General features: G+C 33.7%; 1 protein-coding gene across 13 annotated transcripts in view; it reads left to right on the top strand.

Annotated features, from left to right (window-relative positions):
- The window catches only part of EPHA5 (EPH receptor A5), a 345,396-nt gene that overhangs the window by 287,625 nt on the left and 42,001 nt on the right, over window positions 1-15,770 (top strand). For all 13 annotated transcript variants that reach the window (XM_025921746.2, XM_025921750.2, XM_025921749.2 and 10 more), the window contains 3 exons: window positions 8,083-8,150; window positions 9,697-9,822; window positions 10,809-10,994. In XM_025921746.2, coding sequence (XP_025777531.2) covers window positions 8,083-8,150; window positions 9,697-9,822; window positions 10,809-10,994 — 380 coding nt within the window. The remainder of the gene's footprint in view (window positions 1-8,082; window positions 8,151-9,696; window positions 9,823-10,808; window positions 10,995-15,770) is intronic.

Below are 15,770 nucleotides of genomic sequence, written 5' to 3' on the forward strand. Positions count from 1 at the left end.
GATGCAGAATAGGCAGATTTTACATCTTGGAAAAAAAGATCAAAATCCAGGCCTACCTTGAAGTAAATCTCAAAGATAATGAGAGTATGAACATTCATGAAGACATGACTTAGAAGTATTGGCAAAAACAAACTTTAGCTAGATCTTAAATGCTTGATTTAAGGAAAAGTGGAAAGGCAGAATGCTTCCTTCACAAAAAACCCTAAGATAACACAATCATTTTTCTAATATTTTTTTTCAAATAATGCTAGCAGTTGTGGAGGCAGTGAGGGATTTGTGTGTGTATGTATATTTATGTGTGTATGTATGTGTGCGTACACTGAATGAATGAATGAATGAATGAATGAATGATTTAGCCACAAATATGCTTAGATACTTAATAAAATGCCAACAGTTTTTGTGGAAAAATATATGAAAGATCCAGAATGTTTTTAATACATTCTTAGTGAAATGAAACAAAATAAAGCAAAGAAACAAACATAATTTATCTTATATAATTAGACTGTAAGAGAGTTGTCCAAAATTACTACTGGAAAAGAATGGAAGCTTCAAATATGTTTATTGTTAAACAGCTTTCTGAAACTCCATTTTATAATTGAATTTTAAGTCACTAAGAAGTTTCAGTTAAAGATAGTATTTGTTTAGATTAAAGCATTGATGAGAAAACAATCTTTTATAATGGAAATTAAAGGCTGAGAAGAATAATTTTCCTAGTAGAGTCAGTAAAATACTGAAAAATCTTGACTGAAATCTTATCACCTAATTTCATATGTATAATCATATCAGTATAAGTCATAAAAATTTTCAAAGGAAAGTCTCTATCATCATCATTTGTGAATAGACATATTTACAATTACAGAACAAAGGTTGTTAGACATTTGGGGATATTGGAATGTCACTGTTTTTCATTCCTGGAAAGACCACTCATGTGTGGTTGGTTTTGACCTTAATATAATGCAACGCATGTACATTAAAATTGCCCACTGTAAATTTACTGGCTTTTAAAGGTACCTTGATATACCTTATGGAAATCTCAGAACCTGAGAAGCATAATTTTGAAGACATTGATTTAGGTCTTTGGTTCTACAGTTCAACTATATTAAAACTTCCTCAATGCTCCAGAGTTCTGAGCTTTGCTCTATCTTCCATTAGAAAACCAAATGTATTTCAAATACATGATGTGTCATTTATAAGATGATATTGGTAATTCGATGTTGCCACCTTTGATCTCAAAGTATTTTTTTTTTCAATGTTTATTTATTTTTGGGACAGAGAGAGACAGAGCATGAAGGGGGGAGGGGCAGAGAGAGAGGGAGTCACAGAATCGGAAGCAGGCTCCAGGCTCTGAGCCATCAGCCCAGAGCCTGACGCGGGGCTCGAACTCACAGACCGCGAGATCGTGACCTGGCTGAAGTCGGACGCTTAACCGACTGCGCCACCCAGGCGCCCCACAAAGTATTTTTCATCACTCTTCTTGCCCACTTGTTATGAAATCTGTACAGATATATAATAATGTTAATATTTCAAATACTCTTTCTTCATTGACTTAAATCTATCCAATGATAGAAGATATTTCTGTAATATTTCTCTACCCACTGATAGAAGATATTTCTGTAATATTTCTGAATGAAACCTGATGTCTAAATTTTAGTTACACCATGCCCAATATTGCCTACATTTTTAGCTTTGATCTTTGACTATATGCCATCACAGCTGGTTTGAGATTCTATTATTTTACTTCTCAAAAAAAATCTATTTTTACAAATACCCAATGTTGAACAAATTGGTTTTTAGTGCAAGTAAGATGTTAATGTATGTAATTTCTAGAATACTATTATAATTTATCCCTTAATATTCATTTGTGGTTATGTTTACAAACGGCAAAATATGTTTATAGCATAATATTTTTTTAAGTCCATCTGAAAGATCTCATGGTCCCAAAATAGCCTTTTCTTGTGTTTCTTAAATTCGAACATATGCTAGACTATTTTCTTCATTCATTAGTTTTCATGCTTTTCAAGTGTTTTCGTATACCACTTACTATTTTTTCTGAAGTGTTCATGTGACAAGAGAAATGGAGTTTTATATTCCAAAAACAAAGCATTAAATGTTCATTTATCTATCCTGTGCTTTTTTTAAAGATATCAGTGTCATTTTTAAAGAGTTTTTTAAATATTATTAATCAGATATGAGGGGAAAACTTTAGCTTCTCTCATAATGCAGAGATTAAGACCAAAACCAAAACAAATTTCTCTGCCCAAAAAGATCACAAAATTACATTGGATCATTGTCTTAATGTTTCAATAAACTATTTTTCTTTCTCTATATTAAGTGAAAGTTTCTTAAAATTTGAAGTAAACAAATTTTTATTTTTATATACGTGCAACAGAGATTATTTCATTCCTCTTCACAACATTTCTGCCAGGGAGGAATGTGGAAATACTATCCCATTTTATAGATTTAGGAAAGAGACAGAAAACAAAATTATGCCTTCTAATTCTAGACCCTCATTTAAAGTGCTCATAGAAGGCAGATGTGAGTCTTGCTTACTATATATATATATATATATATATATATATATATATATATATATATAAAATATCCAATTCCATTTGAAGGTTTCCTATGTAAAATACAACTCTGAACTGTTCCAAAATCCCTTTTATAATACTTGTAGAACCGCAGGCGATAGTGGTTACTCAGTGGGCCTACTCTAATTGAGAAATTCAGTGGTCATACCCATGAAATAGTTTAAAAATTAAGAGATATTACTTACTCTCACATTAGAACAAAATTTACTGAAAACAGGGAGACAATCTTCACATGTCATACTTTATGAAATGTGTTTTTATATCAAAATTCTAAGTCAATTAAAATTCAACTCAATATTGAAAAGTCTGTAATTCGTCTTTGAGTTTTTTGAGGTATTTGAAATTGTACAAGTCTTCGTATTGTTAATTCTAAAATGATTTGAAGAGTTCCTTCACGAAAAGTTTACAAATTCATAGGTACTATACTATTTTGGAATGTGTAATTTCCAAGGTATTCTTTTTTCTTTGTCTTTTAAAATGTAGAAATTACAAATGGTATGTAAGGCATAAAATAAGAAATAAGTTAGTGTCTCATACTGACTTTAATCACAGAGTGGTTAGTATCTTGATAGAATGTGAGATGGGACCTCGCAAGCTAGGTCCTTATTTTGTGTGGTATCATCATTCCATTCCCATATCCCAAGGAAAGTGTGATTTTCAACTGAGTACCTTGTCTCTCGAAAAGTATGTGTGAGAATTTTCAGTAAACAATAATGGATCACTTGCACTGTTTGTATAACTGAAATCTATCTTTAAGGAACTCAAAAATCACAGTACTCTAAAGACCAATGTGAACTATATGAATGAGAGTCAAGATCCTGCCAGCAATACAGCCTAAATATCCAAAGTCGCATTTCACTACATTTTCAATTCACATTCTTATTGAAGAATGTTGTCCCAAAAAACAAAACCTAACCTATTTCCATTATTCATTAGATATATTAATAAACTCATGTTTATATACCTCTTTATTTTATGAGGCTGAATTAGCTGAGCTTTTATTAAAACTACTTTTGTTCAGTTGGAGAGAATCCTGAAGTGAAAAAGTCAGACTATTTCCTCAAAATATGTAACTTATGCTTTTTAAGATTCCAGCAATAAAAGTCTTACACATTACATGGTGGTTGAGGTCACTATTATGTATGAATAAGAAAGTGTGCATATATGGAGAAATGCAGTTTTTAAAGAGATTTAAATTACAAGGAGATTTTATTTTCCGTAAGCAAAACATACTGCCTCTGTGTATGCTACAATTTGTTGCCTTAAGAATATTTTTCCTTTAAAATATAGGTAAAGCATTTCTTAATCAATCTGGAAAATAGAGGAACAAGATCAGAGTTTCCATTTCTGAGCTAGGGACTGCATATGCTCACTCTTTTAAAGAAATCAAACTGCAGAACTGTTTCTTCTCCCATCATTGCACCCCTCCCCACCTAATTTAGAATTCAGTGGGGGAAAAAAAGTGATTTTTCAGTGTTTATCTGTAGGCAAAAGTAATGGAAAACTCTGATTCTGTGGAAGCTATAGTTGAGCAAGGATCTATGATCTCCCTTGGCTCTTGCATTCACTCATCTTTCCTCATTGGCCATAAGGGTGCCGTATAAATTACTGATTCTCTGCATTGCTTGGGACTCAGGAGGGCTTGATATTCATACCTCTAATTTATCATCAAATTCTTAATTTCCATCCAAGAACCAAATTACTCATTGGCACATGCATACATACATACATACATAAAGATTATTGCTTACTCTTTCATGTATTATGGAAATCTCAGATATCCAAATTTAGATGTCATGGTTGGGGCCAAATTTTTAAGATCAGAATTAACATCATCAAGGATGCATTACCCAAATTCTTAGGGTAAGTATGGGAGAAAATAGACTGATTTCTAAATGACCTATAAAGTCATTGTTATATTTACCTATTAACTGTCTCGCTAGGACTTTTTAATAAATATTAATTAATGATTATGAATTACACCTACATTTAATATGATTTCTCATGCCCACCTCTACTACTAAACAATAAGGTGATATTGTTCTCTAGGAGAAAATAAGTATAAATGACTACAAGATGATTCCTCTAACTAGAAACACTAAAGATATTTTTAGTACAATGATATCAAAGCTCATTAAAATTGTGATATGGAGCAAAATGAAGAAACGGTTTCTTTTCCACTCAGAAAAAAAAAAAATCAGTTCCAGAAGGTAGGAGGCATAATTTATGTACAGAATGGCATATTTATTGACTGTTTGTCTGATGGGTTAAAATTATGCATCTGGAGCAGGTACAGATGATGATGCTGAATGAACAGGCGTCCTGCAATGCTTTGTTAGTGAGGCTGAGCCGCTGCTTGGTGCCAGTATCTGCCAGCTGCACTTTTACTTGCTGTATCTTGTTGAGGCTTGTTTTAATGATGCTTTGGGGGGTTCCAGAACTTAATTTTATATGTTAATGTGACATGCAGCCGTATATGTTATAGAACTCCAGAGATGCCCATAGTCAAAAATAACTCCTTTCTATTGCCCTCCTGACTCTCACCCTAGGTATTAAAATGTTAACCAGTCCTCACCAAGGTATTCCCAAATCCCTTTTTAGATGAGATCCAAGGTTTTATTTCCATTTTCATATGAGGAACCTGCATGCAATTTAAACATCCATGAGGCTTATTTAATGATAAAGACTATTTGACGATACACGTTTGAAAGCTCTTTTCTTTTCTTTTTTTTTTTTCTTTTGAAGGTAGGAGAGTAGAAGGTAGACTGGATGTTTGTTTTCTAAAGTAAACTGAAACAACTCGTATACTTTTCAGGTCTCTTTAGAATTCTTCTAACAAAGTTTTCTTTGTCAGTATTATTTAAATAACATAAATCTCAGGATGATTTTACACAATTTTAGTTAGAACATTGATTTTCAAAAGTAACAGTAACTTCTCTCTAGAGACACATGAATTAAAGATTGAAAGAATAACACAGTATCTAGAAAAATTATGAACAATGCATTAAAATAAATTTCACACAAAATGTAATTTTAGTATGATTTTATGTATTTTTTTTTCTCTCCATTTCACTGCAGTAAGTTGATTCAAGATGTCTTAAGGACTCTTGGATGACTAATGCAGCTATCTAAGTGTTATGAGTAAAATTTGAAAAGCCACCAGATCCCCATTGTGTATTTTTCCTCACCTGAGAACAGCATATCTATTAAGTTATTAGTTCAAATTTCTTCAGATTTCACTAGCTGTATTTTATTAGTAAATTGCCAGTTCTTCAACATGATAAAACAAAAATAATTGTATTTTTCTTTCAAAAATGACACAAAGATGGGTTGTGTTATCTACTTTGTAAAATACATATGTAATTATGTACTAGGAAATGATATAGAATAAAATAGGTTTTATTTTTCCATTGAAATAGAGACATATTTAAGAAATAACGTGGAATATATAAACAAGGAAGAGTCCTCGTTTGTATGTGTTGATTGAACACTTCATTTACATCACATAGTAATTTTCAACCAACTTTGTAATGAAAATATTTTGTCAGTCTGCCATTTTGGCTGTATATTTTTTATGTAGAAATAAATGGAAATTTTGTTTTTAATAAATTCAATTTTGTTATGGAGCTTATGAAGAATAAATTCACTTACTTAGAATTTCACTAAAAGTAATTTAAATATTTTCATTTTTGTCACTTGTTTTAATGTCGTATGGTTAATCATGTACCACATCAATTTAATATTCATCAGCATATTTCTTCTCCAAACACTTGTCATTGTGTAGATGCAATCAAAATATCATTCATTCATTCATGTATCCATTCATCAATGTGACAAATATTTTTGGTGCCAACTCTGAGACAGACACTGGGTCACTGCAGAAATTTATAGGTAAATGCTAGTTTCTGCCATTCAAGAAACTGACAATGAGTAAGAGACCCAGAAAACATATTGAAATGATTATGTTGCATTGAAATGGGAATCACAATGTGAGAGGGGTACAGAAAGCTCTTGGGTTCAGAAAGCTATTGGGAAATAGGGCATTATGTTGGGGTATCAGAAACAAAAGCATGAAGGAGGCAAAAATTGAACTAGACTTTGATAACTGAAAATTGTTACAAACAGCATCCTAGGTGTAGGAACCAGCATATGCACATTATGGAAACATGGGGAAATATCTTGAAGACCTGAAGATAGTTCAGTATACTTGAAGATAACAGAGAAAGTGTAGGAAATATGTATGAGGGCTATATTTAGGAATCCACACCTTATTATTTTATGGAAGATTTTGCAGGAGACAGCTAACAACACAGAAAGGTACCTTGTTTACAGTAATCTGGCTACAGCCATGTCTTGTAGAATTTAGGACAACAGTTACAGAATGCAGGGGCATCTGTTCAGAGGCACTTACTGCAATCCAAAAGAAAAATAACAAAGCTTTAATTGAAGAAGCAGTAGACCTAATGAAAAAGAAGAGATGAATTGTAAGACTTTGACGTTATACAATGCTTGGGATTTTAATTTGTTGTGAAGTACAGGAGAATATGGCTTTGTTCTTAAAGGGGCCGAGGCCTTGCCAATGTTAGTAACAGGAAAAGCAGGCAATGGATCAAGATTGAAAGTAAAGAGAAATATACTGATTTGTTTTTCAGACCTATTGAGTCTGTATGCCAGTGGAATACTCCTGTAAAATAAATCTATGAGGGACAAGAGTGTAACTTTCAAAAGAATTAAATCAGAATAGAGGTATTAATTAAATGGATGGAAATGAATGGATTGACGGTAGAAGAGAGAAGTAAGAAGCATCGCAAAAGGAGTAGAGATTTCAGTCCATCATGAATAATTAAAAACTAAGATAAAGTCATGAGGTGACTCTCATTAGTGAACCTCCAAGCACAGATTTTTTTTTCAGCAACAAGAGCAGGTTTCAAAGACTGGTAAATTAGTAAGTGGTTGAGTAAAACAGGAGAGAATAAAATTTGGGAAGTGGGGCTGAATTGAGAGAAGTTGCAGATTATGGTAAATTTGGTAGTGATCTAAGTGGACTGAGTGGAGAAGAGCAACTTTACTTCAAAACTCCAATACAAGAGAAAAAAAAATGATAGAGTAAGATACTAATTCAGTAGAAACTATTTTGGGCAATTCATTCTGTAAAAAGTCTTCTGAGGTGACAAAAATATTTAAGAATGAAAAAGAACAGAAACATGTCTGGTGTATGGTGTATGGTGAAGAGAAGGGTTTTGGGGGGAGTTGTTTGTTTGTTTGTTTTAAATGGGTCTGGATGGCTTCAGACTTCTCCGTGAAATCTGGGCAAGAGTGAGAGACGCTGGTTTGGGAAATATGACTCATCCAAAAGAAGGACTGGTGTTTTTACACGCTGCTGGTGTGAAAATCAGTCAGGGCTGCACTCATTTCAATTGCGTTTCATGCTTCTGGGCTTCACGTGATCAACACTTGGAGATGTAGCTAATTGTAGCTTACTCTGTTCCAGGCGGTGTGGTTACAGCAAAGCAAAGCAAGATCCAGAAGAGGAAAAGATGCATTTTCATAATGGGCACAGTAAGCAAATTGTGAAAAATCAAAAGGAAACAAAATAGAAGAGATTTTATTGTTATTTTAGTTCATTTTCAGACAAGGAGATGTAATAACTGACCAAAATATTTTGTTTAAAACAATGTGTTATGTTACATTCCATCAAGCATATGGGCTTGGGGGCACTGCTGGTTGACCCTAGACAACAGCTGGATGGTTTATTAGATTTTTTAAAGCATACCTTCATTATAATTACTTAAAAAAATTTCAATCAATATAAAAAGCTGTTATATTTCAAACCAAATTTCCAGGTCGATTCTAATTTCTTGCAACACAGTCAGTAGAAATCTATGGTTCAATAACACCATCAGATTAAATGAATAAAATTTCTCAGTATTTTTTTTTCTTCCTCTAGCATGATAGCAAGAATTTCCCTGAGCAGATCCGGTAGCAACAACCGTCATTTGATGATTTGAAAAAGACTATCCTTTTTAAAAATGCAGAAAATCAAGTTTTTATAACATGCATTATAAATTAGCCTAAATGAGTTCTAATTAATGGTATTTTAATATGTGCATTTTTAATAAATAGTACAGTGTTAGTTGATTTGTTAAGTAAATTACAAGAAGAATTTCTTGTGTTTTTGTCACTCTCCTGTGACTATAAAAATCAAAGCCATTAAAGCCATAATTCATGCTGCAAAATATTGAGTCTATTATCATAGTTCCCATCTTATTTAATGGTATTTATCCTCAAAAAAAAAAGACCCTGTGAAATTGGTAGTCTTTAAATGTGATGAAACTGAAGCTCATAGAACATTAGAGTCTTGTATAAAGTCATGCAGTAACAGAGGTATGACAAGTTGAACTTTTCTTTTAGTTCTGTGTCAGTCTTACTGGACCAAAGCTCCAGAAAAATTATTTTAAATTATTTTTTGTGAAACCAAAAGTAACCATCTGTGATGGCATTTTATTTTTTTTTAATTTTTTAAAAATATTTATTTGAGAGAGAGAGAGATATAGAGAGAGACACAGAGTGTGAGCAGGGGAGGGGCAGAGAGAGAGGGAGACACAGAATCTGAAGCAGGCTCCAGGCTCCTAGCTGTCAGCACAGAGCCCGACGCGGGGCTTGAACCCACACACTGTGATATCATGACCTGAGCGGAAGTCAGAAGCTCAACTGACTGAGCCACACAGGTGCCCCTCTATGAAGGCATTTTAAGTGAAATAGAATAACAAAGCAACAAATAACTCACTAACATTTCATTGTCAAGTTTAGTAAACAAAATTATCTTAGTTTGCCTCAGGCACTGACTCTCAACATCAGTGATGTGCCTTTTCAAATATGTTGTCATATATGCATTTCTTGCACAGGCCAACAATCCAGATTTCTTAAAATTATGTAAGTGACATAGCTGTACAAATGACTCCTATAACTCAGGAGAGGGGCTGTCCTTACAGCTTGGCCATTTCTAGGAGTTAAGAATTTAAGCCAGAGGTGCATGTTAATAATGTTTGTAATTCCATTCATCCATCACAAGCACTTATATTTTAACGCACATTTATGTTTCCAGTTAAACTGCCAGGAGTAAGAACTTATATTGATCCACACACCTATGAGGATCCCAATCAAGCTGTCCATGAATTTGCCAAGGAGATAGAAGCTTCATGCATCACCATTGAAAGAGTTATTGGAGCAGGTACAACAGTGTGTTTAACTTGGACTTTTAAGTTGTGTTTATATTATAGAATGTAATATGTCAATGTCCTGATCTAACAAAGAAAGTTTTTAATCTTTTGTAATCGACTTGCTTTCAAAGTGGTAGGTAATTGATCATATTTTAATGCTTCCCTCTGTGGAGCTCATATATTTTTTTTTATAAATTTTTTTTTTAACGTTTATTTATTTTTGGGACAGAGAGAGACAGAGCATGAATGGGGGAGGGGCAGAGAGAGAGGGAGACAGAGAATCGGAAACAGGCTCCAGGCTCTGAGCCATCAGCCCAGAGCCTGACACGGGGCTCGAACTCACGGACCGCGAGATCGTGACCTGAGCTGAAGTCGGACGCCTAACCGACTGCGCCACCCAGGCGCCCCTGTGGAGCTCATATTTAAACCAGCAAATGTTTTCTTTATTAAATAAATAAATAAATAAATAAGTAAAGTAGCAAAAGTATGTATATTTTGTACATATTTATATACATTATAAAGTGTACAGTGTTTTATCATCTACTGTTTCTTTCATTCCATATATAATCTGTAATGCCCAAAACTATTTACATAATTTAAGCACTCAGATACTCTATTTATGAGTCATCTCTTCCTTGAAATTGTTCCCTTTTTGTCCTGCTATAAACTTTTCTCCTTTTCCCTTCTCAGTAATTAAGGCACTGCTAGTGTAGACACAGAAGGAAGATGCGAGTGATTTTCAATCAGTTGCGTTTAATTTCTTTCTAATGTTTTCATTAAGGTTTTTGTAGGTGAGATGAATGAAGCTAATAACCCCCAGAGTGTTTAATGATCACCTGTAGATGATTTTTCCCAAAGCACCACTTCTTAACCCTGATAACAAAGTTGGACTCCCATTTCAATTCTGTTTTGTCTCTACCTTAATAGGGCTTTAGTGTATTCATAGAGTAAGGATTTGAAATGAGTTTGTGAGTTTTTTTTTCATCTTTATCACAAGGTGAATTTGGTGAAGTTTGTAGTGGACGGTTGAAACTTCCAGGAAAGAGGGAATTACCTGTGGCAATCAAAACCCTCAAAGTAGGCTATACAGAAAAGCAACGCCGAGATTTCCTGGGCGAAGCAAGTATCATGGGGCAGTTTGATCATCCTAACATCATCCACTTAGAAGGTGTTGTGACCAAAAGTAAGTACAGTAGCAAATTATGTGTGGGTGTGTGTGTGTATGTTTGCATGTATTATGAACATCTGGGTTTCTTCTATTAAGTTATTATTAATTTCAGGATAAAAAGAAAAATAGCCACAGTAATGTTATTAACAATTTCATTGGCATTAATACTAATTGTCCTGTATTTTAGTAGAGTTTTGTCAAAGTCATTGATCATCAATGAACCTGAATTTCTGTTTAGTTTTTCAAAACATATGTATTAACTCATGTACTATGAATTCACTGCCAGAGAAAAATGTATCCAAATTAAAGGAGCCGTAAATGTATCGACATTGCTTTTTCTTCTGACTCTTCACTTTTTATCCTAATAAAATATTAACTTCAATGTTTTGATTGAGGCATTGAAGTTTAACATTTAATAGGATTACTATAACCATAGGTGGTTTAATAATTTTAGGGAAAGAAGCAGTCAGCCACAGACAACTGGAAAAGTTCCTTGAGATTAATTATTTTCTTAAAGAAAATCTAATTTGTACTCAAAGATATCTAGAGTTTCAAATCTCTTTTAAACGTGTATGTGTGTCATTAATGTGGTTATGTGGCGAGCTTCCCAGTATAAAGAGTTCCAGTAATTTTTCAGCCATCCAATAAAGTATTTTCGAGTGACATAACTAAGGTCTTTATTTTATTTAAATTCATTTAGTCTTTGCTATGTCTATGTGCTCTCATTCCTTCCTTTGTCCCTCATACCCTACTTACCACTTTCTAAATCATCTAGAAATTTTATCAGGGAATATTCTTTAGACTTGCTTTCAATAATTTGTTCTCCTTCCCATTGCTATTAATCAATTTTTAAATTATATGTGCCAAATATGCATAGCAGCAATATGTATTCAATAAATGCTGTGAATCTACTAAGTAATTTCATTTGATTGGGTATCGAATTCCGTCACTTATTGACATAAGTGGGTTGGATATCCACTTATTTAATTTTTAAATATGGAAAACAGAGCAGAAACAATATACAACTTTTTTGCAACGCAGACAAAAGAAACAACTCAAAATATTTACCTGGTAAATAACGAGTGAATTCCCAAATCATATGTTCACAATAGGTCACAGATGAGAATGTAGAATCCCTTTAAAAGTCCTAAAACAGACCACAGTAACATTATTGTGTTGTTGATTGTCTGAACTTTTGAATCAGCTTGTATTGCTAGGAGATTGTTTTTTTCCCGTGTCTCAAAAGAAATACACACTTCCAGTAAAAATTCTCATGGAGGAATGTAGTAGAAGAATAAAATGACCTTCAGACATGTGGGTTTCTTCAAAATTTAGATGTGTTTCTTCTTCCATTTGAGTACATGCCCATACGTTATTGTCCCCTTGACAGTAACCAAAGAGGGTATTACTGGAGCAAGGGCATCCTTAATTCTTATCAGAACAAATAGGTTCTTACAGAGAGATGAGAGGAGAGACAGGGACAAGAGAAAGACAGGTAGAGAACAAGGAAAAATATGGTTTTTTAGTAACTAAGAAATTAAATATTTTACAAAACTTATACCCAGTGATGAATGAGCAGGAATATTTGAAATAAGAATACAGTGTGGAAAAAAAATGGTCACCAGTACAATTAAATGAAATCTGAATTTGAACATGACCACATTTTATCTGAGGAAAAGGACTTTAAAAGGACATCAGTGATAGCATGTGGTGCCAGATACTATAGGTTCAAGAATTATAATAGTAAGTGATTATTATATTTTCCTATGCATTAATGATACTATCTAATATAAAATGTAGTTATTAATTATATTCATGATAATAATAGTAGGCAAATACTGAATACATGTCATGTCTTCATCTCATCCTTAATACGGCTGCCAAATTTAACTTCCTCAAATAAACTCTAGCCATGAATTTTTATTACCCATGGTAAACGTGAAGCTCTTAGACAGCAAGTCTACCTTCTGGAATGAGTTCAGATAATGAATGTAATGTTTAGAACAGTGCCAGGTCGCTATTATTACTATGGAAGACAGTATTGCATAGTGGTCAAGAACATGGACAATGGATCTAGCCATATATTATAATTTTGGTTCTGCCATAAATGATGTGACTTTGCACAAGTTAGTTAAACATTCAGAACCATAGTTTCCTCATCAATGATAAGAGATAAGAATAGCTCCTAGCGATGTAAAAGGGACATGAATTAATACAGATAAAGTTTCGGACAGGCATGGCAGGGTACTAACAGATATATAGGTATCACTTTCCCATTATATCTGTTCCTGTGCTCTGAACTCCTTCATATGCCATGTCTTTTAGTCCATTTTAACATGCTTGATATTTTGATCTGCCTACATTGCTTCTTCCTCTGAAATTTACACCGTTGTATTTACTACCTTTTCAGTTCCTTCAAAATCCTGTTCAAATCTCATCACATCCATGAGACAATCCCTCACCACTTCACCATGAAGTAATCCCTCCTTCTTTTGAACACTGTGCCAATGTACAAATTTTTGCAAATGTCTATAATGATCCTTCCTATGTCCAAAATTCTTACTCACATGTTTCATTTAATTTTTTCCGTTTTGCATATATTTTTAACTCTTACTTAAAAAATGTCTGCTTGTCAAAGATAAAGACAATGTCCTATAAATTTATGTAAGCCTATTACACTTAATGCTAAACGAATCCATGGGCACCTTACTTAAACACTTTGAGCTTCAATATCACCAAAAAAAGGGGGAGGTCATACCTAACTTGTAAGATTGTTGTACAGATTAAATTCAGATATATTTTTGTGTTAGGTATGCATGTGAAAAAATCTGCAGGTAATTATAGTAGTTTATGTAGGTATAGTGCTATGTTTATTTTAATCTAAGTTAATGCATTAGATACTAGTGGACAATACCCTAAAATAATTATGACTAATACTACCTACTTTTATAGACTCCTGATTTATTACAGAACTTGTTTAATGTGAATGGGTCCTGATTGAGACAAACTAAGATAACTAAATCTTTTATATTAAGTCAACTAAATTTGTCATATACTGGGATGTCTGGGTGGCTCAGTCGGTTAATCATCCAACTTTGGCTTAGGTCATGGTCTCATGGTTTATAAGTCCAAGTCCCATATCTGGTTCTCTGCTGTCAGCATACAGCCTGCTTCAGATCCTCTGTCCCCCTCTATCTCTGCCCCTTCCCTGCTCACACTTTCTCTCTTTCTCAAAACTAAATAAACATGTAAAAAATAAATTTGTCATGTACTTTATATGCACTTGAAACCTTTATTTGTGCTTATTTTCATTTTTAATTTTTATTTATTTATTTCGAGAGAGAGAGAAGGAGAGAGCAGGAGAGGGACAGAGAATCCAAGCAGGCTCCACATTGTCAGCATAGAGGCCGACATGGGGCTCGATCCCACAAACCATGAGATCATAACCTGAGCCAACATCAAGAGTGGGTCGTTTAGGGGCGCCTGGGTGGCACAGTCGGTTAAGCGTCCGACTTCAGCCAGGTCACGATCTCGCGGTCCGTGAGTTCGAGCCCCACGTTGGGCTCTGGGCTGATGGGTCAGAGCCTGGAGCCTGTTTCCGATTCTGTGTCTCCCTCTCTCTCTGCCCCTCCCCCATTCATGCTCTGTCTCTCTCTGTCCCAAAAATAAATAAACGTTGGAAAAAAAAAAAAAAGAGTGGGTCGTTTAACTGACTGGGCCACCCAGGTGCCCCGAAAACCTTGTTTTAAAAGCAAGTGTCATTATCAACAAATGATCCTACCTAAATTTTGTACATTTTGGTCTTAAAAACAGTACTGTGGTTGGGAATACAGATTTGAAATTTCTAGTCTCCTAATTGAATGTTCTATTTGATGTTGCTACCCTGAAACTACACATGCGCATGAAGCAAAAGGAAAATATTTAAAATAATTCTGTCTTATATTCTATGTGAACTCAGACTGCATTCCCCTTAATAAATGTACCCCTTGATGTTCAACTGAGGAAGTCTTCAACTTGTTTTTAATTTACCATGTTGCAACTCACTTTATTTGTGTCCTTAATTTCATGCTCTCTGATCTGATGCTAATTTATTCAACAATTATTCTCAACCTGCAGCACACAGATAATGAGACATAAGTGCAACTGAATCGTGTTATTTTTCCGATTGAAGCTGAGGGAGGGAGTCTGAAGTAGCACTTCTATGGATGATGTCATCACAAACCTTCATCTTTCTGGTATCACTGCCCTATGTGCCAGAAACATGGGCTTGAATTCAAATTCCTTCTCTGATGTGTTGTTAAATAGGGCATATCATAAATAGTTATATATTCTAGAGAGATTTCATGAGAAATGATGTAAAAAACCCACAGGCCCTGCCTTAATTGACTTATTCACAGTGCAGTATGCTTTCATGTAATATATACAGGGCCAACTTTTACTCTTTAAAGAGATTAAAAAATAAAATAAAAATATCAAATTTTCCCATCACAGCATTTTAGTTCTTTAAGACTTATTTTTCCATACTCCTGGAAATTATTATCGAAGTTGACTAAAGGAATGTTTCTTTTGAATCTTAAAGTGATTCATAGTTATATTTCTTAATCCAGGATCAAGTACAAACAAGTTTAGTTCTTCTGTAAAATTAATCAATTTAAACAAAATATTAAAGGAACTTTAGAGAAATCTCTCCCTATTTCTTTTTATTTCTATGTCTGAGTAGATGGCACCTTCAATGACAATTAATTATTTACATTGTCAGACAATTCTTGACTTATTTTATAAATATGTAAT

This window comes from Puma concolor, chromosome B1 (assembly GCF_028749965.1).
Source record: "Puma concolor isolate L17-30 chromosome B1, mPumCon1.1.hap2, whole genome shotgun sequence".
Classification (NCBI taxonomy): Eukaryota; Metazoa; Chordata; class Mammalia; order Carnivora; family Felidae; genus Puma; species Puma concolor.